At 55.9% G+C, this 25,519-nt stretch overlaps 1 protein-coding gene across 1 annotated transcript; it reads right to left on the bottom strand.

Annotated features, from left to right (window-relative positions):
• Nucleotides 1-3,341: 3,341 nt before the first annotated feature.
• Nucleotides 3,342-10,822, bottom strand: LOC139013560 (uncharacterized). Its single transcript, XM_070419625.1, is given in 3 exon segments — nucleotides 3,342-5,990; nucleotides 6,305-10,336; nucleotides 10,421-10,822. Coding segments are annotated over 3 exon segments (4,629 nt in total). The 3' UTR covers nucleotides 3,342-5,795.
• Nucleotides 10,823-25,519: the final 14,697 nt, after the last annotated feature.

Raw genomic sequence — 25,519 nt, 5'->3', positions numbered from 1 at the left:
TTCCCCATCACACACAGGTGAGACAGACCCCCCCATCACACACAGGTGAGATAGAGCCGCTGTCACACAGGTGAGACATAGACCCCCCATCACTCACAGGTTAGACAGAGCCTCCATCACACAGGTGAGACAGAGCCCCCATCACACACAGGTGAGACAGACCTCTCGTCATACACAGGTGAGACATAGATCCCCCATCACACACAGGTGAGAAATAGACCCCCCATCACACAGGTAGGACAGACCCTCCATCACACAGGTGAGACATACTCCCCCCATCACATAATGGTGAGAGAGCCCCCGTCACACACAGGTGAGACAGATCCCCCTTCACACAAGTGAGACATAGACCCCCATCACACACTGGTTAGACAGACCCCCCATCACACACTGGTGAGACAGACCCCCATCACACACAGGTGAGAAATAGACCCCCAATCGCACACAGGTAAGACATAGACCCCACATCATACAGGTGAGACAGACCCCCCAACACACACAGGTGAGACAGACGCCCCATCACACACAGGTGAGACAGAGCCCCGATCACACAGGTGAGACAGACCCCCCATCTCACACAGGTGAGATAGAGCCCCCATCACACAGATGAGACAGACCCCCCAACACAAACAGGAGAGACAGACCCCCATCACACACAGGTGAGACAGAGCCCCCATCACACAGGTGAGACAGATTCCCCATCACACACAGGTGAGACAGAGACCCCCCATCACTCACAGGTGAGACAGAGCCCCCATCACACACAGGTGAGACAGACCCCTCGTCATACACAGGTGAGACATAGACCCCCCATCACACAGGTGAGACATAGACCCCCCATCACACAGGTGAGACATAGACCCCCCATCACACAGGTAGGACAGACCCCCCATCACACAGGTGAGACATAGACCCCCATCACACACAGGTGAGACATAGACCCTCCATCACACAGGTGAGACATACACCCCCCATCACATAATGGTGAGAGAGACCCCCCATCACACACAGGTGAGACAGATCCACCTTCACACACAGGTGAGACAGATCCCCCATCACACAGGTGGGACAGACCCCCCTTCACACAAGTGAGACATAGACCCCCATCACACACTGGTTAGACAGACCCCCCATCACACACAGGTGAGAAATAGACCCCCCATCGCACACAGGTGAGACAGAGCCCAGATCACACAGGTGAGACAGACCCCCCATCACACACAGGTGAGACAGAGCCCCCATCACACACAGGTGAGATGGAGCCCCTGTCACACAGGTGAGACATAGACCCCCCATCACTCACAGGTGAGACAGAGCCCCCATCACACACAGGTGAGAAAGAGCCCCGATCACACAGGTGAGACAGACCCCCCATCACACACAGGTGAGACATAGACCCCCATCACACAGGTGAGACAGACCCCCCATCACACACAGGTGAGACAGACCCCCCATCACACACAGGTGAGATAGAGCCCCTGTCACACAGGTGAGACAGACCCCCCATCACACACAGGTGAGATAGAGCACCCATCACACAGGTGAGACAGAGCCACCATCACACAGGTGAGACAGAGCCTCCATCACACAGGTGGGACAGACCCCCCATCACACACAGGTGAGACATAGACCCCCCTTCACACACAGGTGAGACAGACCCCTCATCACACACAGGTGAGACAGATCCCCCATCACACACAGGTGAGACATATCCCCCATCACACAGTTTAGACAGACCCCCCATCACACAAGTGAGACATAGACCCCCCATCACACAGGTGAGACATAGACCCCCCTTCACACACAGGTGAGAGAGACCCCTCATCACACACAGGTGAGACAGACCCCCCATCACACAAGTGAGACATAGAACCCCCATCACACACAGGTGAGACATAGACCCCCATCACACACAGGTGAGACAGACCTCCCCATCACACACAGGTGAGACAGACCCCTCGTCATACACAGGTGAGACATAGACCCCCCATCACACAGGTGAGACATAGACCCCCCATCACACAGGTGAGACATAGACCCCCCATCACACAGGTAGGACAGACCCCCCATCACACAGGTGAGACATAGACCCCCATCACACACAGGTGAGACATAGACCCTCCATCACACAGGTGAGACATACACCCCCCATCACATACTGGTGAGAGAGACCCCCCATCACACACAGGTGAGACAGATCCACCTTCACACACAGGTGAGACAGATCCCCCATCACACAGGTGGGACAGACCCCCCTTCACACAAGTGAGACATAGACCCCCATCACACACTGGTTAGACAGACCCCCCATCACACACAGGTGAGAAATAGACCCCCCATCGCACACAGGTGAGACAGAGCCCAGATCACACAGGTGAGACAGACCCCCCATCACACACAGGTGAGACAGAGCCCCCATCACACACAGGTGAGATGGAGCCCCTGTCACACAGGTGAGACATAGACCCCCCATCACTCACAGGTGAGACAGAGCCCCCATCACACACAGGTGAGACATAGACCCCCATCACACAGGTGAGACAGACCCCCCATCACACACAGGTGAGACAGACCCCCCATCACACACAGGTGAGACATAGACCCCCATCACACAGGTGAGACAGACCCCCCATCACACACAGGTGAGACAGACCCCCCATCACACACAGGTGAGATAGAGCCCCTGTCACACAGGTGAGCCAGACCCCCCATCACACACAGGTGAGACAGACCCCCCATCACACACAGGTGAGATAGAGCCCCTGTCACACAGGTGAGACAGACCCCCCATCACACACAGGTGAGATAGAGCACCCATCACACAGGTGAGACAGAGCCACCATCACACAGGTGAGACAGAGCCTCCATCACACAGGTGAGACAGACCCCCCATCACACACAGGTGAGACATAGACCCCCCTTCACACACAGGTGAGACAGACCCCTCATCACACACAGGTGAGACAGATCCCCCATCACACACAGGTGAGACATATCCCCCATCACACAGTTTAGACAGACCCCCCATCACACAAGTGAGACATAGACCCCCCATCACACAGGTGAGACATAGACCCCCCTTCACACACAGGTGAGACAGACCCCTCATCACACACAGGTGAGACAGACCCCCCATCACACAAGTGAGACATAGAACCCCCATCACACACAGGTGAGACATAGACCCCCATCACACACAGGTGAGACAGACCTCCCCATCACACACAGGTGAGACTGACCCCCCATCACACACTGGGTGTAAAGTCCTGGACGCAAGCCGCTGTCACAAAGAACCAAGAGACGCTTCTCATGCAAAAGGCAAAGGGTTTATTCAGCTTCCAACATGTTGGGGCTCACAGCCTAGCTTACTCTGAACGCAGCAGAGCAGCGGCTGTCAGCCCCGACCAAGAGTTTAAACACAGGTTATATACCTTTCAGCAAACAGGGCAAGTAACCTGGGGTCATTCCATTGGAGATCTAGCGCCGTGTCAACATACCTATCTGCTTTTGGCGGGGAGGGAATGTAGTTTGGAATTTTTCACTAATGATCTGGCTTTCTAAGTGAGTTAATGCCTGTCTGGTTTCTTATCAGGTGTTTGTTCTTCAGTCCCCTCCCGGGCTGCAGCCATCTCCCGTAACCTCCCTGGCTGCAGCTATCCCCCATAAAAGTTGTTTGTTTCATCTGCCCCTTCTGACCTTTCCTAATTACCCTGGTGCCGTTTGCTCCGTCTGTCCCTTCTGACCCTCCTGATTATGTTGGCGCCTCTCATTCCCCCCTTTTTCTGTGGACGGTCTCTAATCTTAGAGACTCTCAGGTTCAGCTAAGGCTGCGTACTGTTGCCTGATGACAAGGAGTTTAATGTCCCCTACCCTCTGTTGTATGAATTCCATAATTTTGTTTATGATGCAGGGCCCTATAGAGAGGATTAACAGTAGGATTATGAGCGGCCCTGCGATCGCTGACAGCAGGGTTGTTAACCATGGTGATTGTGTAAACCAAGATTCAAACCAACCCTTTTGCGCCTCCCTTTCCTTCTGTCGCTCGGCTAGCCGCTGCCGAAGCTTGGTCATGGACTCCTCCACCACCCCTGTATGATCGGCATAAAAACAACACTCTTCCCTGAGAGCTGCACAGAGCCCTCCTTCCTGCATAAATAGGAGGTCGAGACCACGTCTATTTTGCAGAACTACCTCTGAGAGCGATGTGAGGGAGTCCTTAAGGGCAGTTACAGAGGTTTCCAATTCCTTTAAATCCTGATCTATAACAGCTTGAAGCTGGTGCATATGGCTCGACCCCTGGATAAGGGCAGTGGTCCCAGTCCCTATCCCCACTGCTGTTCCAACTCCTAGGAGGACTGCTATAGTAAGAGACACTGGTTCCCTCTTAAAGCGGGTGACACGCTCCCCCACCATCTCCTCAAACGAACTTGCATCATGATATAATACTCGAGGAAACAAACGGACCATGACACAGAAGTGATGGGAACTATTGAACACAGCAGTGGAAATACAAGGGGTCAGACCGGTACTGCAGGCCCACCAAGTTCCTGCCTCTGGAGCCAGGTACCCAACTGTGGAGTTCATAGAGACAGTTCTGGCACAGAGTCGCCGGTGGCTCAGCGGGGGGGAACCTATGCAGAGTCCTTTGCCAGAAACCTCAGGGAGGGTTAGCTTGTGATCTCCTCCCCAACGGCAGGCAGAGCTTGTGGTCAGGGTGTAAGTTCCGTTTACTGCAGTCCCCTCGTAATAAGGGGGTGTTGCCGAGAGGCAGAGCCAGCAGGATCGAGTCAAATTGCTTTGGGCTGCATTAAGGGCAGAGTAGGCTCCACTTACGAGGTTAAACAGGGGGAGTCTACCACTTGGGCTTCTCAGGGGAGGGGCTCCGCTACTCGGAGTCCGAACAAGGTTGGTAACCTGGGGAGATTCTGTCACTGGCCCCGCCAAGCCACCCAGGGACGCCAGGGGCCGGAGTGGGGAGACCGGACGGACAGCTGGATTGGGCCCCACCAGGACTGGTGTGGTCTCTTGTCGTAGTTTGATAGTAAACCAGAGACCAAAGTCATATCCGGAGGCATAAAACCTAAGCCCCCATGTCCTTCCCTTATACCAGTGGGAAAGCTTGTCCGCCCCTCTGCCTCGTTCTGTTAAGGAGATATTTAATCCATTACACAAAGCTTCTGTTTTACATTCCCCCCTTCTGCTCCAGTGAACAGTTATCCAGTCTGAACTGGATCGGGTGATCCAATGAGCTGACCCCGTGGTTTCACACCCCCAGGCTGCGCAGTAAAGGGATTCAGGCCCACCACAGCTCTGTATTTTACTCCTACTACGATCATCTCTTGGGCAAACATAAAAGGTGAGGCGGCCCAGGGAGGTACGCTTGCCACTATTTAGACACCCCGGTGTGTGATCGTTACTGGGACTATTTCCATAGTAGAGTAAGTGACGCCCCCCGGTTGCTGATGGAATTTTGTTGGGGTCCTCAATCTCCGGTATGTCCCATGTGTCTAGGCCGACAGCTAGCTGGCATACGTCTGGAGATAAGGTGGGCCACCAGCTACCCGGAGTGTGGACACCTCTGGTTGACCAGACTACTTGCCCTGTTGGGTTGATGACTTCCCAGGTTAAAGTTACAGGGGCATGGGGGTTACTCGCCATCAGCTTGGCCAGGCAGGGGCTTACAACGAAAGCGAAGCTTAAGAGGGTTATCAGTCCTTTCCATTGTCCATTCAGGTCCCGGTGGCGGTGCAGGCTTGAGATGAGAGGCATGGATCCAAGGAGTGATGCCATCTACTTTAACCGCAGTCGGGGTGGTCAGCAGCACCACGTAAGGTCCTTTCCACCGGGGCTCCAAGCTGTGGGTCTGGTGCCTCCTCACGAACACCGAGTCTCCAACGTGGAAGGAGTGGGGCACTTTGAGGTCTCCTGGCTGATAGGCAGAGGCCAAGGGCTTCCAGACGAATTGCTGGATTCCCTCTAAAGCCTTTAACCTGGCAAGTAAAGGAGTGTGGGGTAATGAGTCTTTGTCTATGGTGGTTAACATTTTTGAGACCGGAGGTGGGGTTCCATACAGAATTTCAAAAGGGGTGAGATTATACATAGAAGGTGAAGGAGTGTTCCGAGCACGGAACAGGGCATAAGGTAGGAGCAAGGTCCAATCCTGAACGCCAGTCTCTAAGGCCAATTTAGTTAAGGTCTCCTTAATGGTTCTATTCATTCTTTCTACCTGCCCTGAACTTTGGGGACGATAAGCACAATGTAATTTCCAATTAATCCCCAATACCCTGGCCACTCCCTGACTTACCTGGGCCACGAAAGCAGGTCCGTTATCTGACCCAATTACCTGGGGCAGTCCAAATCGAGGAAAAAGTTCTTCCATAATCTTCTTAACCACCACCTGCGCTGTTTCTCTTCGGGTGGGGTAGGCCTCTACACATCCTGAGAAAGTATCTACAAAAACTAAGAGAAATCTTAACCCATACTTAGCTGGTTTGATTTCAGTAAAGTCCACTTCCCAGAATTGGCCGGGCCGGCTTCCCCTGAGCCTTTTCCCTTCTGGCATTTGCGACGGGTGTGCATTTACAGCCTGACAGGCTCGGCAGTTTCTTGCCACCTGTTCAGCTAGGTTTCTGTTTTCCTTGGCTGCTAGAGTGAAGGGCTGCTCTTTTAATAGCTCTTGCATCTTCCTGGCCCCCAAATGAGTAAGCTGATGTACATATTGTAAGTAGGAGGCCGCCTGCTGTTTCTTATTCCCTGTAGCTTCGGGTGCCGTGTCCTCCTTAGGAGCCTTGTTCACCAGTGCTGGGACCTCTGCCCCTTTAAGAGCTGCTGCCTTTGCTTCTTTGTCTGCCCGCCGATTTCCTGCGGCTACAGGGTCCGACCCCTTTTGATGGCCGGGGCAATAAACAATGGCTAATTTGGTAGGCAGTAGGACAGCTGCTAGTAGTCTAAGGATTTCAGCCTTGTGTTTAATGTCCTTTCCAGCTGAGGTTAACAGTCCCCTTTGCTGATATATGGCCCCATGTACATGAGCCGTGGCAAAGGCATAACGGCTATCCGTATAAAGGGTAGCTTTCTTCCCCTTAGCCAGCTCTAAGGCTTTTGTGAGAGCAATTATTTCCGCTTTCTGGGCGGATGTCCCTTCTGGCAGCCCCGCAGACCATACAACCTTGTCCTTGCTAACTACTGCCGCCCCTGCGCATCTCTTACCATCCTGTAGGAAGCTGCTGCCGTCCGTGAACCAGGTCACCTCTGAGTCTGGCAATGGGAAGTCCTTTAGGTCACGACGGATTCCTGCTTCTTCTGCCAGGATATCCTGGCAGGAGTGTAGGACCGGGTCTGCAGCCTCATCCGGAAGTAGAGTGGCAGGGTTTAAAGTAACTGGAGGTCCGAAGGTCACTCGGTCCTTGTCTAACAGAATGCTCTGATAGTGCGTGATGCGAGCATTCGAGAGCCACCGGTCTGGGGGCTGCCTGATGATACTTTCCAGCATATGAGGGGCCACAATAGTTAGTTTTTGTCCCAGAGTCAGTTTGTCCGCATCTTTGGCTAGTAAGGCAGCGGCAGCTATAGCTTTAAGACAGCGGGGCCAGCCCCCAGCTACTGAATCCAAGCGTTTGGATAGGTAGGCTACAGGTCTTTTCCAGGGTCCCAAAGTCTGGGTCAAGACCCCCCGGGCCACTCCCCCTCGCTCCTCTATGTAAAGGGTGAAGGGCTTTTCGACATCAGGAAGCGCCAATGCTGGGGCTGATAGCAGGGCTCTTTTTATATCATCAAAGGCTCGCTGTTGTTCTGACCCCCAAGAGAATTCTGTGTCCCCCTTCAGGAGTGGGTACAGCGGGGCGGCTAGCGAGGCAAATCCCGGAATCCACAGTCTACAGAACCCAGCTGTCCCCAAGAACTCTCGGAGTTGTTTTCTGGAAGTTGGTGTGGGGATCTGCACAACAGTCTTTTTCCGTGCCTCAGTCAACCAGCGTTTCCCTCCCCGGAGAGTATACCCTAGAAAAGTAACCTCCTGTCTGCATAGCTGGGCCTTCTTAGCTGATGCCTTATACCCAAGCCGAGCGAGCTCCTGTAGTAAGGAGCGAGTCCCGTACTCACATTCTTCCCGAGACGACGCAGCCAGCAGCAGGTCATCTACATACTGGAGCAGGGTTACCTCCGGGTGCTGGGTCCTGAAGGTGACCAGGTCCTGATGGAGGGCCTCATCGAAGATCGTGGGAGAGTTCTTAAATCCTTGGGGCAGCCTGGTCCAAGTCAGTTGCCCTGCAAGACCAGCCTCCGGGTCGGCCCATTCAAAGGCAAATAGAGGTTGACTGCTTTCACAGAGTCGCAGGCAGAAAAAGGCATCCTTTAAATCCAATACAGTGTACCAGCTCCTGTCAGGCGGGAGGGAACTCAGAAGATTGTAAGGGTTAGGGACAGTGGGATGTATGTCCTGTACCCTGCTGTTAACCTCTCGTAGATCTTGCACTGGTCGGTAATCCCCGGTCCCCGGTTTCTTGACGGGAAGGAGTGGTGTGTTCCAAGCTGACTGACAGGGCTTCAGGACGCCTCCCTGCAGTAGCTTTAGAATATGTGGCCTGATTCCTTCCCGAGCCTCCTTACTCATGGGATACTGCCTCACCCGAATTGGAACTGCAGAGGCTTTTAAGGCAACTACTACCGGAGGTTGATTTCTCGCCAGCCCTAATCCGGCCTTCTCTGCCCAGGCATCCGGATACTCGTCTAGCCACCTTGTTACATCCTGTTCCTTTACCGGGGAGTCATACAGGCGGTATTCATCCTCCATAGACATTGTTAGAGCTGTTACTACTGGTTGCTGGACTAAGGGGCTCAAGAACTCTACTCTGGGCCCTTCGGGGTTGAAAGTGATGCGGGCTTTTAATTTGGTAAGCAGATCTCTCCCCATGAGGGGAGCTGGGCAGTCAGGTATCACCAGGAAGGAGTGATGGACCTTTCCCCTTCCTAAGTCTAGAGTTCTTTTGGTGGTCCAGGCTCGGTATCGGCTACCGTTGGCACCCCTTACTAGGGACCGCTTAGTTGACAGCGGCCCCAGTGGTGCTTGTAATGCCGAGTAAACAGCTCCGGTGTCCACCTCAAAATCAATAGGAGTCCCCTCCACATCAAACTTTACCCTGAGCTCGGGGAGGGGGTCCGAGCCCCGTCGCCCCTAGTCTTCATCCAGGGCCAGCAAGGTGGGCGGTTTAGCCTGTAGGCCCTTCCTGGGTCTCTTTGGGCAGTCTTTCTTCCAATGCCCATACTCCTTGCAATGGGCACACTGATCCGGGTCCAATTTTGGTCGCGGCCGTGGCCCAGCCCTGCCTCCCTTCCTGTCTCCCTCTTTACTGTTACCGACTGCTGCGGCCAGGATTTTAGTCAATGCTTTATCTCTCTTTTTATCCCTGGCATCCTCTCTTTCCTCTCTCTCCCTTTCCCTACGTTCCTCTTTCTCCTCCTCCGTTTCTCTCTTATGAAAAACTTTATCTGCTTCTTTAACTAAGTCTCTAAGAGTGAGGTCCTGCAGCCCATCAAGGCGCTGCAGTTTCCGCCTTATATCTGCAGCGGATTGGCCAATGAAAGCCATGGCTACTGAAGCCCTCTGGCCCTCCGACTCCGGATCGAAGGGAGTAAACCTCCGATAGGCTTCCATTAACCTCTCTAAAAAGACTGTAGGAGATTCATCAGAACCCTGGACGACCTCCCTTACCTTAGCCAAATTGGTGGGCCGCCTAGAAGCTGCCCGGAGACCCGCCACGAGAGCCTGGCGATAGGAGGACAGATGCTCCCTACCTTCCGGAGTATTAGGGTCCCAGTCGGGGCGAGCCAGTGGGAAGGTGTCATCAATAATATTCTGTAGCTGTGTCGGACGCCCGTCTCGTCCCGGAACGTTCTTTCGAGCCTCTAACAGGATCCGGTCTCTTTCCTCTGTAGTGAAGAGGGTCCCCAGAAGTTGTTGACAATCATCCCAGGTTGGCTGATGAGAAAACATAAGGGACTCCACGAGACCTGTTAACCGAGTGGGGTCTTCAGAGAAAGGAGGGTTATTATTTTTCCAATTATATAAATCAGAGGAGGAGAATGGCCAATACTGGAGGGCCGGCATCTCCCCCCCGTTCCCATTTTCCACCATAGGCCCGTAAGGGCGTAACGGCAGAGTAGTGGCCACAGGTCCTTCATCCGGCTGGCGCCGGCTCCTAGTCCGCTGTGCTGGCCCGTCGCCCGGTGGCAGCAGGGAAACCTCGAGGGTGGAATCTGGGGAGGCCACCGTTGGGGACGCTGGCAGGGGGGCTGGACCTGGCGCCGGAGAAGGCACTTGGTCGGGCCGCTGCAGTGCCTCGGCCGCCGGAGGCTGCAAAGGCGAAGCATAAGGTGGTGGGAAATCTAGGAGAATAAGATCAGGCTGTGAGTCCGGGAGGACCGGAGGAACAGAGGGGGGAGGAGAGGGGAGAGCCGGCTTCACAGGGAGGATTGCTGGCTCAGAGACAGAGACCGAAGACCTAGGGAGAGAACCAGGGGGTAAGAAAGGCTTGACCCACGCCGGAGGGTTCTCACATAAGTCCTGCCAGACCAGGATGTAAGGCTCCTGATCTGAATGCCCGTGTCGGCCAGGCTGAAATACCTGTCTCCTTACCTCCCTGATGAGAGGCAGATGGAAAGACCCCTCCGGGGGCCATCCGACATTAAAGGCGGGCCACTCGGATGAACAAAAAGTCTGCCATTTACCCTTTTTGACAACAAGAGATAGGTTTTTAGCTCGTCCCTTGACTTCTGACCAGCGATCCAGGGTCAGAGACAAGGGAGTAGAGGCAGACTGGCCCATGACTTCGAACACACACACACCAATGACAAAAAACAAGGAACAAAGGACAAGGACAGACACAACGCGTCGAGACAAAAATCGAAGGATCCAAAAAGAAGGATTTACAGAACCAATTGACCTAGCTGGCAACAGAACTACAGACCCAGAATCAGAATCCGTACCTAACCGACGGAACAGACAGGAGTCCACCAGGCGTCCCTGGTCCTCTCCAGACTCCACCAGGGCGTCCCCTGGGGTTGTGGCCTGCGACCTCCCGACACGTCTGTCTGTCGCAGTCGGGGGAGGCTCACGCCCCTCCCCGACAGCCACCCTACCAAACAGATTTGCCAGCTCTAACTAAATTTGTGTTTCCAATATCTAAGCGATCGCTATTCAGAAAGGCGCCGTCACTTACCCCAAGAAGCGTCTGTTGGAACCCAGAGGTGGCTGCAACAAATACCTCGCTGCGTGCCCGGCGACAAGTGGGGGAGAGCCTCCTGCCTTAAATAGGGGGTCCCTCTCCTCCCCGCTGGGGGAGAGCCTCCAGCCCTAAACAAGGGGTCCCTCTCACCCCCGCCGGTATCTCGGTGGAACCTCCAAATGTAAAGTCCTGGACGCAAGCCGCTGTCACAAAGAACCAAGAGACGCTTCTCATGCAAAAGGCAAAGGGTTTATTCAGCTTCCAACATGTTGGGGCTCACAGCCTAGCTTACTCTGAACGCAGCAGAGCAGCGGCTGTCAGCCCCGACCAAGAGTTTAAACACAGGTTATATACCTTTCAGCAAACAGGGCAAGTAACCTGGGGTCATTCCATTGGAGATCTAGCGCCGTGTCAACATACCTATCTGCTTTTGGCGGGGAGGGAATGTAGTTTGGAATTTTTCACTAATGATCTGGCTTTCTAAGTGAGTTAATGCCTGTCTGGTTTCTTATCAGGTGTTTGTTCTTCAGTCCCCTCCCGGGCTGCAGCCATCTCCCGTAACCTCCCTGGCTGCAGCTATCCCCCATAAAAGTTGTTTGTTTCATCTGCCCCTTCTGACCTTTCCTAATTACCCTGGTGCCGTTTGCTCCGTCTGTCCCTTCTGACCCTCCTGATTATGTTGGCGCCTCTCATGGGTAGTTGAGTAGGAGTAATGGGCAGGGTGAGCACAGACGACTTTAGGGCAGTGAAACTATCCATGTGACGGTGTCGGTGGACACATGTCATTACACATTTTTTCCCAACCCACAGAACGTTCCACACCGAGTGACCCCAGTGCACACTGTGGGCTCCAGTTACAACAATGAATCCACACTGGCTCCTCAGCTGTAACAGCAGAGGCAGGAGCACAGTGTGTGCCTAAGGGCAGAGGGTGTGGAGCTCGGCACTTCCTGCTTCATTCTTCTGCACACTCAGGACTGCCCTCAGCAATGAAGACCATTGACTAAAGAATAGAAAAGCCTAGAAAACAGTGCATCCTGAAGTCATGCCTGACAGGCAAAGCTCCCTCCTCAGGCCAGTGCCCAGCGTGGGTACCAGTCTTCTCATCTGCCCGGAACGCAACCACGAAGACCGTGCCCTCACACAGCCGGGCCTGGGCCTCAGGCCTGCCACTGCCTCGGAGAAATATTTCTTCAAGTGGAAAATGTGAGAAATTGGCAAAATTTCCACTCCCAAGATTCCAAGAACACAGCAATCACCCAGGCTGCCATTCAGGGCGCGGAGCTCCAAGACCAGGAAGGCCTGGCCCTCCCTCCCAGAGGCCACCCCCTGGAGCACTTCCCTGGAGCAGCCAGGGTAACTGAATTCACAAAAGTGCAGCCTGCCCAAGGCCGGGAGCACCTCGCTGGCGGTAGTTTTCCCTGTTTTATCATGAAATTCCACATCACAGAAGAGCACAGAAATGCATGTCCTGTCACGTGATCGTGAGTCAGACGCCCAGGACAGAAGCAGCACCTGCCAGCCTCCTCCGCGGCGCCCCCATCGGTCCCTCCCTCCCGAGCAAACCTCCAACCGGTTTTTTAATCCTTGTTCCTCACTGTCTCTTCTCCCTTTTAAGACACATGACACAGCACTTACCACCGTCACCATTTAAGCATATAGTCCAGTGACGGCACATTCACACTGTTGCACAGCCTCCCCTCCATCCATCTCAGGGACTTTCTCATCTTTGTCCCAAACTGACACTCTGTCCCCATTAACCATGTGCCCTGCGCCCTCCCCCCGCCCAGCACCGCTGTCCTACTTTCTGTCTCTATGAATGTGACAACTCTGGTCCTTCGCAGGAATCACACGGTGTTTATCCTTTGGGACTTGTTTATTGCCCTGAGCACAATGTCCTCGAGGTCCCTTCATGCCCGGATGCCCTTTCCCATCCCACGCAGGGTCTGCTGAGCCACTCACGCCACTGGGCCTCTCAGGACCGAGAGGAACTCCTCTGAGGCCCCACTTTCGGTCACTGTGGACAATGCCCAGAAGAGGAATGGCTGGGTCCCCACTTGCTTTGTAGTGTAAGCATGTTTATATGCCTCCTAAATAAAATATTTAAAAATCCTGCCCATTTCAAACTCTGTAAATGGAATGCCTCTCGGTGTTATTCTGTGACCTGCTTTTTCTCTGCCCATTGTTGACTGAAGCTCCTCTCGTGAACATGCTGTCCATCCTTCTGTTCGCCCTTGAGGTCGGCTGCTGCGGCCCTGACCCCCCGGGGTGGCGGGAGGTGGGTGGGCCCCTGGAGCCGGGCTCTGGGCCTGGAGCCCCAGGAGGAGGCACGGTGACCCTTCTTGCCGCTTGGGCATCTGCTCCATCAGAGCCAGGTCTAGTCCCAACACCATCAGAGCCAGTCAAGGTCACTGCCTGCCGAGGTGACTGCCCTGGTCAGCAGGGCCTGTCGCCCCCCTGGGGCTCTCCCTCCTCGGGACCTGCTACCTCTGCCCATACCCGCCCCCCTCACCCGCCGCTCACTATGCTTCCTTCATTGTCGGTGCCGAGACTCTAGGGTGGGGGCGGGGATCACCGTCCCACTGTGACAGATAATAGCCCGCTGCCCCCGGGCACAAAGGCTGGAGAGGTGAGGAGACCATCCTACTCGCTGCGCCACTGACTGGACAGCAGTGAGACGGGGAGAGCACCGGCCCAAGGCGGGCAATAGACCCGGCTCTTCTTTCAAAGCGCGTGCATGACTCCCTGCAGCGCCAAGAGGGTTCCTGGGCGCGTGCATGACTCCCTGCAGCGCCCAGAGGGTGCCTATGCTGGTGCAGGTGGGTTAATCACAGCCCAGAGGGTTCCTGTGCATGTGCAGGTGGGTTAATCACAGCCCAGAGGGTCCTTGTGCGTGTGCACGTGGGTTAATCACAGCCCAGAGGGTGCCTGTGCTGGTGCAGGTGGGTTAATCACAGCCCAGAGGGATCCTGTGCATGTGCAGGTGGGTTAATCACAGCCCAGAGGGTCCTTGTGCGTGTGCACGTGGGTTAATCACAGCCCAGAGGGTGCCTGTGCTGGTGCAGGTGGGTTAATCACAGCCCAGAGGGATCCTGTGCATGTGCAGGTGGGTTAATCACAGCCCAGAGGGTCCTTGTGCGTGTGCACGTGGGTTAATCACAGCCAAGAGGGTCCTTGTGCGTGTGCACGTGAGTTAATCACAGCCCAGAGGGTTTCCGTGCGTGTGCACGTGGGATAATCACAGCCCAGAGGGTTCCTGTGCGTGTGCAGGTGGGTTAATAAAGCCCAGAGGGTTCCTGTGCGTGTGCACGTGGGTTAATCACAGCCCAGAGGGTTCCTGTGCGTGTGCGGGTGGGTTAATCACAGCCCAGAGGGTCCTTGTGCGCGTGCACGTGGGTTAATCACAGCCCAGAGGGTCCTTGTGCGTGTGCACGTGGGTTAATCACAGCCCAGAGGGTCCTTGTGCGTGTGCAGGTGGGTTAATCACAGCCCAGAGGGTTCCTGTGCGTGTGCACGTGGGTTAATAACAGCCCAGAGGGTTCCTGTGCGTGTGCACGTGGGTAAATCACAGCCTAGAGGGTCCTTGTGCGTGTGCACGTCGGTTAATCACAGCCCAGAGGGTCCTTGTGCGTGTGCACGTGGGTTAATCACAGCCCAGAGGGTCCTTGTGCGTGTGCAGGTGGGTTAATCACAGCCCAGAGGGTCCTTGTGCGTGTGCAGGTGAGTTAATCACAGCCCAGAGGGTCCTTGTGCGTGTGCAGGTGGGTTAATCACAGCCCAGAGGGTCGTTGTGCGTGTGCAGGTGGGTTAATCACAGCCCAGATGGTCCTTGTGCGTGTGCACGTGAGTTAATCACAGCCCAGAGAGTCCTTGTGCGTGTGCAGGTGGGTTAATCACAGCCCAGAGGGTCGTTGTGCGTGTGCAGGTGGGTTAATCACAGCCCAGAGGGTCTTGTGCGTGTGCACGTGGGTTAATCACAGCCCAGAGGGTCCTGGTGCGAGTGCAGGTGGGTTAATCACAGCCCAGAGGGTTCCTGTGCGTGTACAGGTGGGTTAATCACAGCCCAGAGGGTTCCTGTGCGTGTGCAGGTGGGTTAATCACAGCCCAGAGGGTTCCTGTGCGTGTGCAGGTGGGTTAATCACAGCCCAGAGGGTCCTTGTGCGTGTGCAGGTGGGTTAATCACAGCCCAGAGGGTTCCTGTGCGTGTGCAGGTGGGTTAATCACAGCCCAGAGGGTTCCTGTGCGTGTGCAGGTGGGTTAATCACAGCCCAGAGGGTCCTTGTGCGTGTGCACGTAGGTTAATCACAGCCCAGAGGGTCCTTGTGCGTGTGCACGTGGGTTAATCACAGCCCAGAGGGTTCCTGTGCGTGTGCACGTGGGTTAATCACAGCCCAGAGGGTCATTGTGCGTGTGCAGGTGAGTTAATCACAGCCCAGAGGGTTCCTGTGCGTGTGCAGGTGGGTTAATCACAGCCCGGAGGGTCCTTGTGCGTGTGCAGGTGGGTTAATCACAGCCCAGAGGGTTCCTGTGCGCGTGCACGTGGGTTAATCACAGCCCAGAGGGTACTTGTGCGTGTGCACGTGGGTTAATCACAGCCCAGAGGGTCCTTGTGCGTGTGCAGGTGGGTTAATCACAGCCCAGAGGGTCCTTGTGAGTGTGCAGGTGGGTTAATCACAGCCCAGAGGGTTCATGTGCGTGTGCACGTGGGTTAATCACAGCCCAGAGGATCCTTGTGCGTGTGCAGGTGGGTTAATCACAGCCCAGAGGGTTCCTGTGCGTGTGCAGGTGGGTTAATCACAGCCCAGAGGGTCCTTGTGCGTGTGCAGGTGGGTTAATCACAGCCCAGAGGGTTCCTGTGCGTGTGCAGGTGGGTTAATCACAGCCCAGAGGGTCCCTGTGCGTGTGCACGTGGGTTAATCACAGCCCAGAGGGTCCTTGTGCGTGTGCACGTGGGTTAATCACAGCCCCGAGGGTTCCGGTGCGTGTGCACGTGGGTTAATCACAGCCCAGAGGGTTACTGTGCGTGTGCAGGTGGGTTAATCACAGCCCAGAGGGTTCCTGTGCGTGTGCAGGTGGGTTAATCACAGCCCAGAGGGTTCCTGTGCGTGTGCAGGTGGGTTAATCACAGCCCAGAGGGTCCTTGTGCGTGTGCACGTAGGTTAATCACAGCCCAGAGGGTCCTTGTGAGTGTGCAGGTGGGTTAATCACAGCCCAGAGGGTTCATGTGCGTGTGCACGTGGGTTAATCACAGCCCAGAGGATCCTTGTGCGTGTGTAGGTGGGTTAATCACAGCCCAGAGGGTTCCTGTGCGTGTGCAGGTGGGTTAATCACAGCCCAGAGGGTCCTTGTGCGTGTGCAGGTGGGTTAATCACAGCCCAGAGGGTTCCTGTGCGTGTGCAGGTGGGTTAATCACAGCCCAGAGGGTCCTTGTGCGTGTGCACGTGGGTTAATCACAGCCCAGAGGGTCCTTGTGCGTGTGCACGTGGGTTAATCACAGCCCCGAGGGTTCCGGTGCGTGTGCACGTGGGTTAATCACAGCCCAGAGGGTTACTGTGCGTGTGCAGGTGGGTTAATCACAGCCCAGAGGGTTCCTGTGCGTGTGCAGGTGGGTTAATCACAGCCCAGAGGGTCCTTGTGCGTGTGCAGGTGGGTTAATCACAGCCCAGAGGGTTCCTGTGCGTGTGCAGGTGGGTTAATCACAGCCCAGAGGGTTCCTGTGCGTGTGCAGGTGGGTTAATCACAGCCCAGAGGGTCCTTGTGCGTGTGCACGTAGGTTAATCACAGCCCAGAGGGTCCTTGTGAGTGTGCAGGTGGGTTAATCACAGCCCAGAGGGTTCATGTGCGTGTGCACGTGGGTTAATCACAGCCCAGAGGATCCTTGTGCGTGTGTAGGTGGGTTAATCACAGCCCAGAGGGTTCCTGTGCGTGTGCAGGTGGGTTAATCACAGCCCAGAGGGTCCTTGTGCGTGTGCAGGTGGGTTAATCACAGCCCAGAGGGTTCCTGTGCGTGTGCAGGTGGGTTAATCACAGCCCAGAGGGTCCTTCTGCGTGTGCACGTGGGTTAATCACAGCCCAGAGGGTCCTTGTGCGTGTGCACGTGGGTTAATCACAGCCCCGAGGGTTCCGGTGCGTGTGCACGTGGGTTAATCACAGCCCAGAGGGTTCCTGTGCGTGTGCACGTGGGTTAATCACAGCCCAGAGGGTTTCTGTGCGTGTGCACGTGGGTTAATCACAGCCCAGAGGGTCCTTGTGCGTGTGCAGGTGGGTTAATCACAGCCAGGAGGGTCCTTGTGCGTGTGCAGGTGGGTTAATCACAGCCCAGAGGGTTCCTGTGCGTGTGCACGTGGGTTAATCACAGCCCCGAGGGTCCTTGTGCGTGTGCTCGTGGGTTAATCACAGCCCAGAGGGTTCCTGTGCGTGTGCAGGTGGGTTAATCACAGCCCAGAGGGTCCTTGTGCGTGTGCACGTGGATTAATAACAACCCAGAGGGTTCCTGTGCGTGTGCAGGTGGGTTAATCACAGCCCAGAGGGTCCTTCTGCGTGTGCACGTGGGTTAATCACAGCCCAGAGGGTCCTTGTGCGTGTGCACGTGTGTTAATAACAGCCCAGAAGGTTCCTGTGCGTGTGCTGGTGGGTTAATCACAGCCCAGAGGGTTCCTGTGCGTGTGCAGGTGGGTTAATCACAGCCCAGAGGGTTCCTGTGCGTGTGCAGGTGGGTTAATCACAGCCCAGAGGGTCCTTGTGCGTGTGCAGGTGGGTTAATCACAGCCCAGAGGGTTCCTGTGCGTATGCAGGTGCGTTAATCACAGCCCAAGGGTTCCTGTGCGTGTGCAGGTGGGTTAATCACAGCCCAGAGGGTCATTGTGCGTGTGCAGGTGGGTTAATCACAGCCCAGAGGGTTCCTGTGCGTGTGCAGGTGGGTTAATCAAAGCCCAGAGGGTCCTTGTGCGCGTGCAGGTGGGTTAATCACAGCCCAGAGGGTTCCTGTGCGCGTGCACGTGGGTTAATCACAGCCCAAAGGGTTCCTGTGCGCGTGCACGTGGGTTAATCACAGCCCAGAGGGTTCCTGTGCGTGTGCAGGTGGGTTAATCACAGCCCAGAGGGTTTCTGTGCGTGTGCACGTGGGTTAATCACAGCCCAGAGGGGACTTGTGCGTGTGCAGGTGAGTTAATCACAGCCCAGAGGGTCCTTGTGCGTTTGCACGTGGGTTAATCACAGCCCCGAGGGTTCCTGTGCGTGTGCACGTGGGTTAATCACAGCCCAGAGGGTTCCTGTGCGTGTGCACGTGGGTTAATCACAGCCAAGAGGGTTCCTGTGTGTGTGCACGTGCGTTAATCACAGCCCAGAGGGTTCCTGTGCGTGTGCACGTGGGTTAATCACAGCCCAGAGGGTCCTTGTGCGTGTGCAGGTGGGTTAATCACAGCCCAGAGGGTTCCTGTGCGTGTGCACGTGGGTTAATCACAGCCCCGAGGGTTCCTTTGCGTGTGCACGTGGGTTAATCACAGCCCAGAGGGTCCTTGTGCGTGTGCACGTGGGTTAATCACAGCCCAGAGGGTTCCTGTGCGTGTGCACGTGGGTTAATCACAGCCCAGAGGGTTCCTGTGCGTGTGCAGGTGGGTTAATAATAGCCCAGAGGGCTCCTGTGGGTGTGCAGGTGGGTTAATAACAGCCCAGAGGGTTCCTGTGCGTGTGCACGTGGGTGAATCACAGCCCAGAGGGTTCCTGTGCGTGTGCACGTGGGTTAATAACAGCCCAGAGGGTTCCTGTGCGTGTGCACGTGGGTTAATCACAGCCCAGAGGGTTCCTGTGCGTGTGCAGGTGGGTTAATCACAGCCCAGAGGGTCCTTGTGCATGTGCACGTAGATTAATAACAGCCCAGAGGGTTCCTGTGCGTGTTCAGGTGGGTTAATAATAGCCCAGAGGGCTCCTGTGCGTGTGCAGGTGGGTTAATCACAGCCCAGAGGGTTCCTGTGCGTGTGCAGGTGGGTTAATCACAGCCCAGAGGGTTCCTGTGAGTGTGCACGCGGGTTAATCACAGCCCAGAGGGTTCCTGTGCGTGTGCAGGTGGGTTAATCACAGCCCAGAGGGTTCCTGTGCGTGTGCAGGTGGGTTAATAATAGCCCAGAGGGCTCCTGTGGGTGTGCAGGTGGGTTAATAACAGCCCAGAGGGTTCCTGTGCGTGTGCACGTGGGTGAATCACAGCCCAGAGGGTTCCTGTGCGTGTGCACGTGGGTTAATAACAGCCCAGAGGGTTCCTGTGCGTGTGCACGTGGGTTAATCACAGCCCAGAGGGTTCCTGTGCGTGTGCAGGTGGGTTAATCACAGCCCAGAGGGTCCTTGTGCATGTGCACGTAGATTAATAACAGCCCAGAGGGTTCCTGTGCGTGTTCAGGTGGGTTAATAATAGCCCAGAGGGCTCCTGTGCGTGTGCAGGTGGGTTAATCACAGCCCAGAGGGTTCCTGTGCGTGTGCAGGTGGGTTAATCACAGCCCAGAGGGTTCCTGTGAGTGTGCACGCGGGTTAATCACAGCCCAGAGGGTTCCTGTGCGTGTGCAGGTGGGTTAATCACAGCCCAGAGGGTTCCTGTGCGTGTGCACGTGGGTTAATCACAGCCCCGAGGGTTCCTGTGCGTGTGCACGTGGGTTACTCACAGCCCAGAGTGTTCCTGTGCGTGTGCACGTGGGTTAATCACAGCCCAGAGGGTTCCTGTGCGTGTGCACGTGGTTTAATCACAGCCCAGAGGGTCCTTGTGCGCGTGCAGGTGGGTTAATCACAGCCCAGAGGGTTCCTGTGCGCGTGCACGTGGGTTAATCACAGCCCAGAGGGTTCCTGTGCGCGTGCACGTGGGTTAATCACAGCCCAGAGGGTTCCTGTGCGTGTGCAGGTGGGTTAATCACAGCCCAGAGGGTTTCTGTGCGTGTGCACGTGGGTTAATCACAGCCCAGAGGGGACTTGTGCGTGTGCAGGTGAGTTAATCACAGCCCAGAGGGTCCTTGTGCGTGTGCACGTGGGTTAATCACAGCCCCGAGGGTTCCTGTGCGTGTGCACGTGGGTTAATCACAGCCCAGAGGGTTCCTGTGCGTGTGCACGTGGGTTAATCACAGCCAAGAGGGTTCCTTTGTGTGTGCACGTGTGTTAATCACAGCCCCGAGGGTTCCTTTGCGTGGGCACGTGGGTTAATCACAGCCCAGAGGGTCCTTGTGCGTGTGCACGTGGGTTAATCACAGCCCAGAGGGTTCCTGTGCGTGTGCAGGTGGGTTAATCACAGCCCAGAGGGTCCTTGTGCGTGTGCAGGTGGGTTAATCACAGCCCAGAGGGTTCCTGTGCGTGTGCAGGTGGGTTAATAATAGCCCAGAGGGCTCCTGTGGGTGTGCAGGTGGGTTAATAACAGCCCAGAGGGTTCCTGTGCGTGTGCACGTGGGTGAATCACAGCCCAGAGGGTTCCTGTGCGTGTGCACGTGGGTTAATAACAGCCCAGAGGGTTCCTGTGCGTGTGCACGTGGGTTAATCACAGCCCAGAGGGTTCCTGTGCGTGTGCAGGTGGGTTAATCACAGCCCAGAGGGTCCTTGTGCGTGTGCACGTAGATTAATAACAGCCCAGAGGGTTCCTGTGCGTGTTCAGGTGGGTTAATAATAGCCCAGAGGGCTCCTGTGCGTGTGCAGGTGGGTTAATCACAGCCCAGAGGGTTCCTGTGCGTGTGCAGGTGGGTTAATCACAGCCCAGAGGGTTCCTGTGAGTGTGCACGCGGGTTAATCACAGCCCAGAGGGTTCCTGTGCGTGTGCAGGTGGGTTAATCACAGCCCAGAGGGTTCCTGTGCGTGTGCAGGTGGGTTAATCACAGCCCAGAGGGTCCTTGTGCGTGTGCACGTGGATTAATAACAACCCAGAGGGTTCCTGTGCGTGTGCAGGTGGGTTAATCACAGCCCAGAGGGTCCTTCTGCGTGTGCACGTGGGTTAATCACAGCCCAGAGGGTCCTTGTGCGTGTGCACGTGTGTTAATAACAGCCCAGAAGGTTCCTGTGCGTGTGCTGGTGGGTTAATCACAGCCCAGAGGGTTCCTGTGCGTGTGCAGGTGGGTTAATCACAGCCCAGAGGGTTCCTGTGCGTGTGCAGGTGGGTTAATCACAGCCCAGAGGGTCCTTGTGCGTGTGCAGGTGGGTTAATCACAGCCCAGAGGGTTCCTGTGCGTATGCAGGTGGGTTAATCACAGCCCAAGGGTTCCTGTGCGTGTGCAGGTGGGTTAATCACAGCCCAGAGGGTCATTGTGCGTGTGCAGGTGGGTTAATCACAGCCCAGAGGGTTCCTGTGCGTGTGCAGGTGGGTTAATCAAAGCCCAGAGGGTCCTTGTGCGCGTGCAGGTGGGTTAATCACAGCCCAGAGGGTTCCTGTGCGCGTGCACGTGGGTTAATCACAGCCCAAAGGGTTCCTGTGCGCGTGCACGTGGGTTAATCACAGCCCAGAGGGTTCCTGTGCGTGTGCAGGTGGGTTAATCACAGCCCAGAGGGTTTCTGTGCGTGTGCACGTGGGTTAATCACAGCCCAGAGGGGACTTGTGCGTGTGCAGGTGAGTTAATCACAGCCCAGAGGGTCCTTGTGCGTGTGCACGTGGGTTAATCACAGCCCCGAGGGTTCCTGTGCGTGTGCACGTGGGTTAATCACAGCCCAGAGGGTTCCTGTGCGTGTGCACGTGGGTTAATCACAGCCAAGAGGGTTCCTGTGTGTGTGCACGTGCGTTAATCACAGCCCAGAGGGTTCCTGTGCGTGTGCACGTGGGTTAATCACAGCCCAGAGGGTCCTTGTGCGTGTGCAGGTGGGTTAATCACAGCCCAGAGGGTTCCTGTGCGTGTGCACGTGGGTTAATCACAGCCCCGAGGGTTCCTTTGCGTGTGCACGTGGGTTAATCACAGCCCAGAGGGTCCTTGTGCGTGTGCACGTGGGTTAATCACAGCCCAGAGGGTTCCTGTGCGTGTGCACGTGGGTTAATCACAGCCCAGAGGGTTCCTGTGCGTGTGCAGGTGGGTTAATAATAGCCCAGAGGGCTCCTGTGGGTGTGCAGGTGGGTTAATAACAGCCCAGAGGGTTCCTGTGCGTGTGCACGTGGGTGAATCACAGCCCAGAGGGTTCCTGTGCGTGTGCACGTGGGTTAATAACAGCCCAGAGGGTTCCTGTGCGTGTGCACGTGGGTTAATCACAGCCCAGAGGGTTCCTGTGCGTGTGCAGGTGGGTTAATCACAGCCCAGAGGGTCCTTGTGCATGTGCACGTAGATTAATAACAGCCCAGAGGGTTCCTGTGCGTGTTCAGGTGGGTTAATAATAGCCCAGAGGGCTCCTGTGCGTGTGCAGGTGGGTTAATCACAGCCCAGAGGGTTCCTGTGCGTGTGCAGGTGGGTTAATCACAGCCCAGAGGGTTCCTGTGAGTGTGCACGCGGGTTAATCACAGCCCAGAGGGTTCCTGTGCGTGTGCAGGTGGGTTAATCACAGCCCAGAGGGTTCCTGTGCGTGTGCACGTGGGTTAATCACAGCCCCGAGGGTTCCTGTGCGTGTGCACGTGGGTTACTCACAGCCCAGAGTGTTCCTGTGCGTGTGCACGTGGGTTAATCACAGCCCAGAGGGTTCCTGTGCGTGTGCACGTGGTTTAATCACAGCCCAGAGGGTCCTTGTGCGTGTGCAGGTGGGTTAATCACAGCCCAGAGGGTTCCTGTGCGTGTGCAGGTGGGTTAATCACAGCCCAGAGGGTCCTTGTGCGTGTGCAGGTGGGTTAATCACAGCCCAGAGGGTTCCTGTGCGTGTGCAGGTGGGTTAATCACAGCCCAGAGGGGTCCTGTGCGTGTGCAGGTGGGTTAATCACAGCCCAGAGGGTTACTGTGCGTGTGCAGGTGGGTTAATCACAGCCCAGAGGGTTCCTGTGCGTGTGCAGGTGGGTTAATCACAGCCCAGAGGGTACTTGTTCGTGTGCAGGTGGGTTAATCACAGCCCAGAGGGTCCTTGTGCGTGTGCACGTGGGTTAATCACAGCCCAGAGGGTCCTTGAGCGTGTGCAGGTGGGTTAATCACAGCCCAGAGGGTCCTTGTGCGTGTGCAGGTGGTTTAATCACAGCCCAGAGGGTTCCTGTGCGCGTGCACGTTGGTTAATCACAGCCCAGAGGGTACTTGTGCGTGTGCACGTGGGTTAATCACAGCCCAGAGGGTTCCTGTGCGTGTGCAGGTGGGTTAATCACAGCCCAGAGGGTTCCTGTGCGTGTGCACGTGGGTTAATAACAGCCCAGAGGGTTCCTGTGCGTGTGCACGTGGGTTAATCACAGCCCAGAGGGTCCTTGTGCGTGTGCAGGTGGGTTAATCACAGCCCAGAGGGTTCCTGTGCGTGTGCACGTGGGTTAATCACAGCCCAGAGGGTCATTGTGCGTGTGCAAGTGGGTTAATCACAGCCCAGAGGGTTCCTGTGCGTGTGCACGTGGGTTAATCACAGCCCAGAGGGTCCATGTGCGTGTGCAGGTGGGTTAATCACAGCCCAGGGGGTTCCTGTCGCGTGCACGTGGGTTAATCACAGCCCAGAGGGTACTGGTGCGTGTGCACGTGGGTTAATCACAGCCCAGAGGGTTCCTGTGCGTGTGCAGGTGGGTTAATCACAGCCCAGAGGGTTCCTGTGCGTGTGCACGTGGGTTAATCACAGCCCAGAGGATTCCTGTGCATGTGCACGTGGGTTAATCACAGCCCAGAGGGTCCTTGTGCGTGTGCACGTGGGTTAATCACAGCCCAGAGGGTTCCTGTGCGTGTGCAGGTGGGTTAATCACAGCCCAGAAGGTCCTTGTGCTTGTGCAGGTGGGTTAATCACAGCCCAGAGGGTTCCTGTGCGCGTGCAGGTGGGTTAATCACAGCCCAGAGGGTTCCTGTGCGTGTGCACGTGGGTTAATCACAGACCAGAGGGTACCTGTGCGAGTGCACGTGGGTTAATCACAGCCCAGAGGGTTCCTGTGCGTGTGCAGGTGGGTTAATAATAGCCCAGAGGGTTCCTGTGCGTGTGCAGGTGGGTTAATAATAGCCAAGAGGGTTCCTGTGCTTGTGCACGTGGGTTAATCACAGCCCAGAGGGTTCCTGTGCGTGTGCACGTGGGTTAATCACAGCCCAGAGGGTTCCTGTGCGTGTGCACGTGGGTTAATAACAGCCCAGAGGGTTCCTGTGCGTGTGCAGGTGGGTTAATCACAGCCCAGAGGGTCCTTGTGCGTGTGCACGTGGATTAATAACAACCCAGAGGGTTCCTGTGCGTGTGCAGGTGGGTTGATCACAGCCCAGAGGGTCCTTCTGCGTGTGCACGTGGGTTAATCACAGCCCAGAGGGTCCTTGTGCGTGTGCACGTGTGTTAATAACAGCCCAGAAGGTTCCTGTGCGTGTGCTGGTGGGTTAATCACAGCCCAGAGGGTTCCTGTGCGTGTGCAGGTGGGTTAATCACAGCCCAGAGGGTTCCTGTGCGTGTGCAGGTGGGTTAATCACAGCCCAGAGGGTCCTTGTGCGTGTGCAGGTGGGTTAATCACAGCCCAGAGCGTTCCTGTGCGTATGCAGGTGGGTTAATCACAGCCCAAGGGTTCCTGTGCGTGTGCAGGTGGGTTAATCACAGCCCAGAGGGTCCTTGTGCGTGTGCACGTGGGTTAATCACAGCCCAGAGGGTCCTTGTGCGTGTGCACGTGGGTTAATCACAGCCCAGAGGGTTCCTGTGCGTGTGCACGTGGGTTAATCACAGCCCAGAGGGTTCCTGTGCGTGTGCACGTGGGTTAATCACAGCCCAGAGGGTTCCTGTGCGTGTGCACGTGGGTTAATCACAGCCCAGAGGGTCATTGTGCGTGTGCAGGTGGGTTAATCACAGCCCAGAGGGTTCCTGTGCGTGTGCAGGTGGGTTAATCAAAGCCCAGAGGGTCCTTGTGCGCGTGCAGGTGGGTTAATCACAGCCCAGAGGGTTCCTGTGCTCGTGCACGTGGGTTAATCACAGCCCAGAGGGTTCCTGTGCGCGTGCACGTGGGTTAATCACAGCCCAGAGGGTTCCTGTGCGTGTGCAGGTGGGTTAATCACAGCCCAGAGGGTTTCTGTGCGTGTGCACGTGGGTTAATCACAGCCCAGAGGGGACTTGTGCGTGTGCAGGTGAGTTAATCACAGCCCAGAGGGTCCTTGTGCGTGTGCACGTGGGTTAATCACAGCCCCGAGGGTTCCTGTGCGTGTGCACGTGGGTTAATCACAGCCCAGAGGGTTCCTGTGCGTGTGCACGTGGGTTAATCACAGCCAAGAGGGTTCCTTTGTGTGTGCACGTGT

The sequence above is a fragment of the Myotis yumanensis genome, unplaced genomic scaffold (assembly GCF_028538775.1).
Source record: "Myotis yumanensis isolate MYYU_CA2020_CCGP unplaced genomic scaffold, mMyoYum1.0.hap1 SCAF_7, whole genome shotgun sequence".
In the NCBI taxonomy this organism is placed as follows: Eukaryota; Metazoa; Chordata; class Mammalia; order Chiroptera; family Vespertilionidae; genus Myotis; species Myotis yumanensis.
Note: the sequence above shows the minus strand (reverse complement) of the source record. Positions and strands in the feature narration are given on the sequence as shown.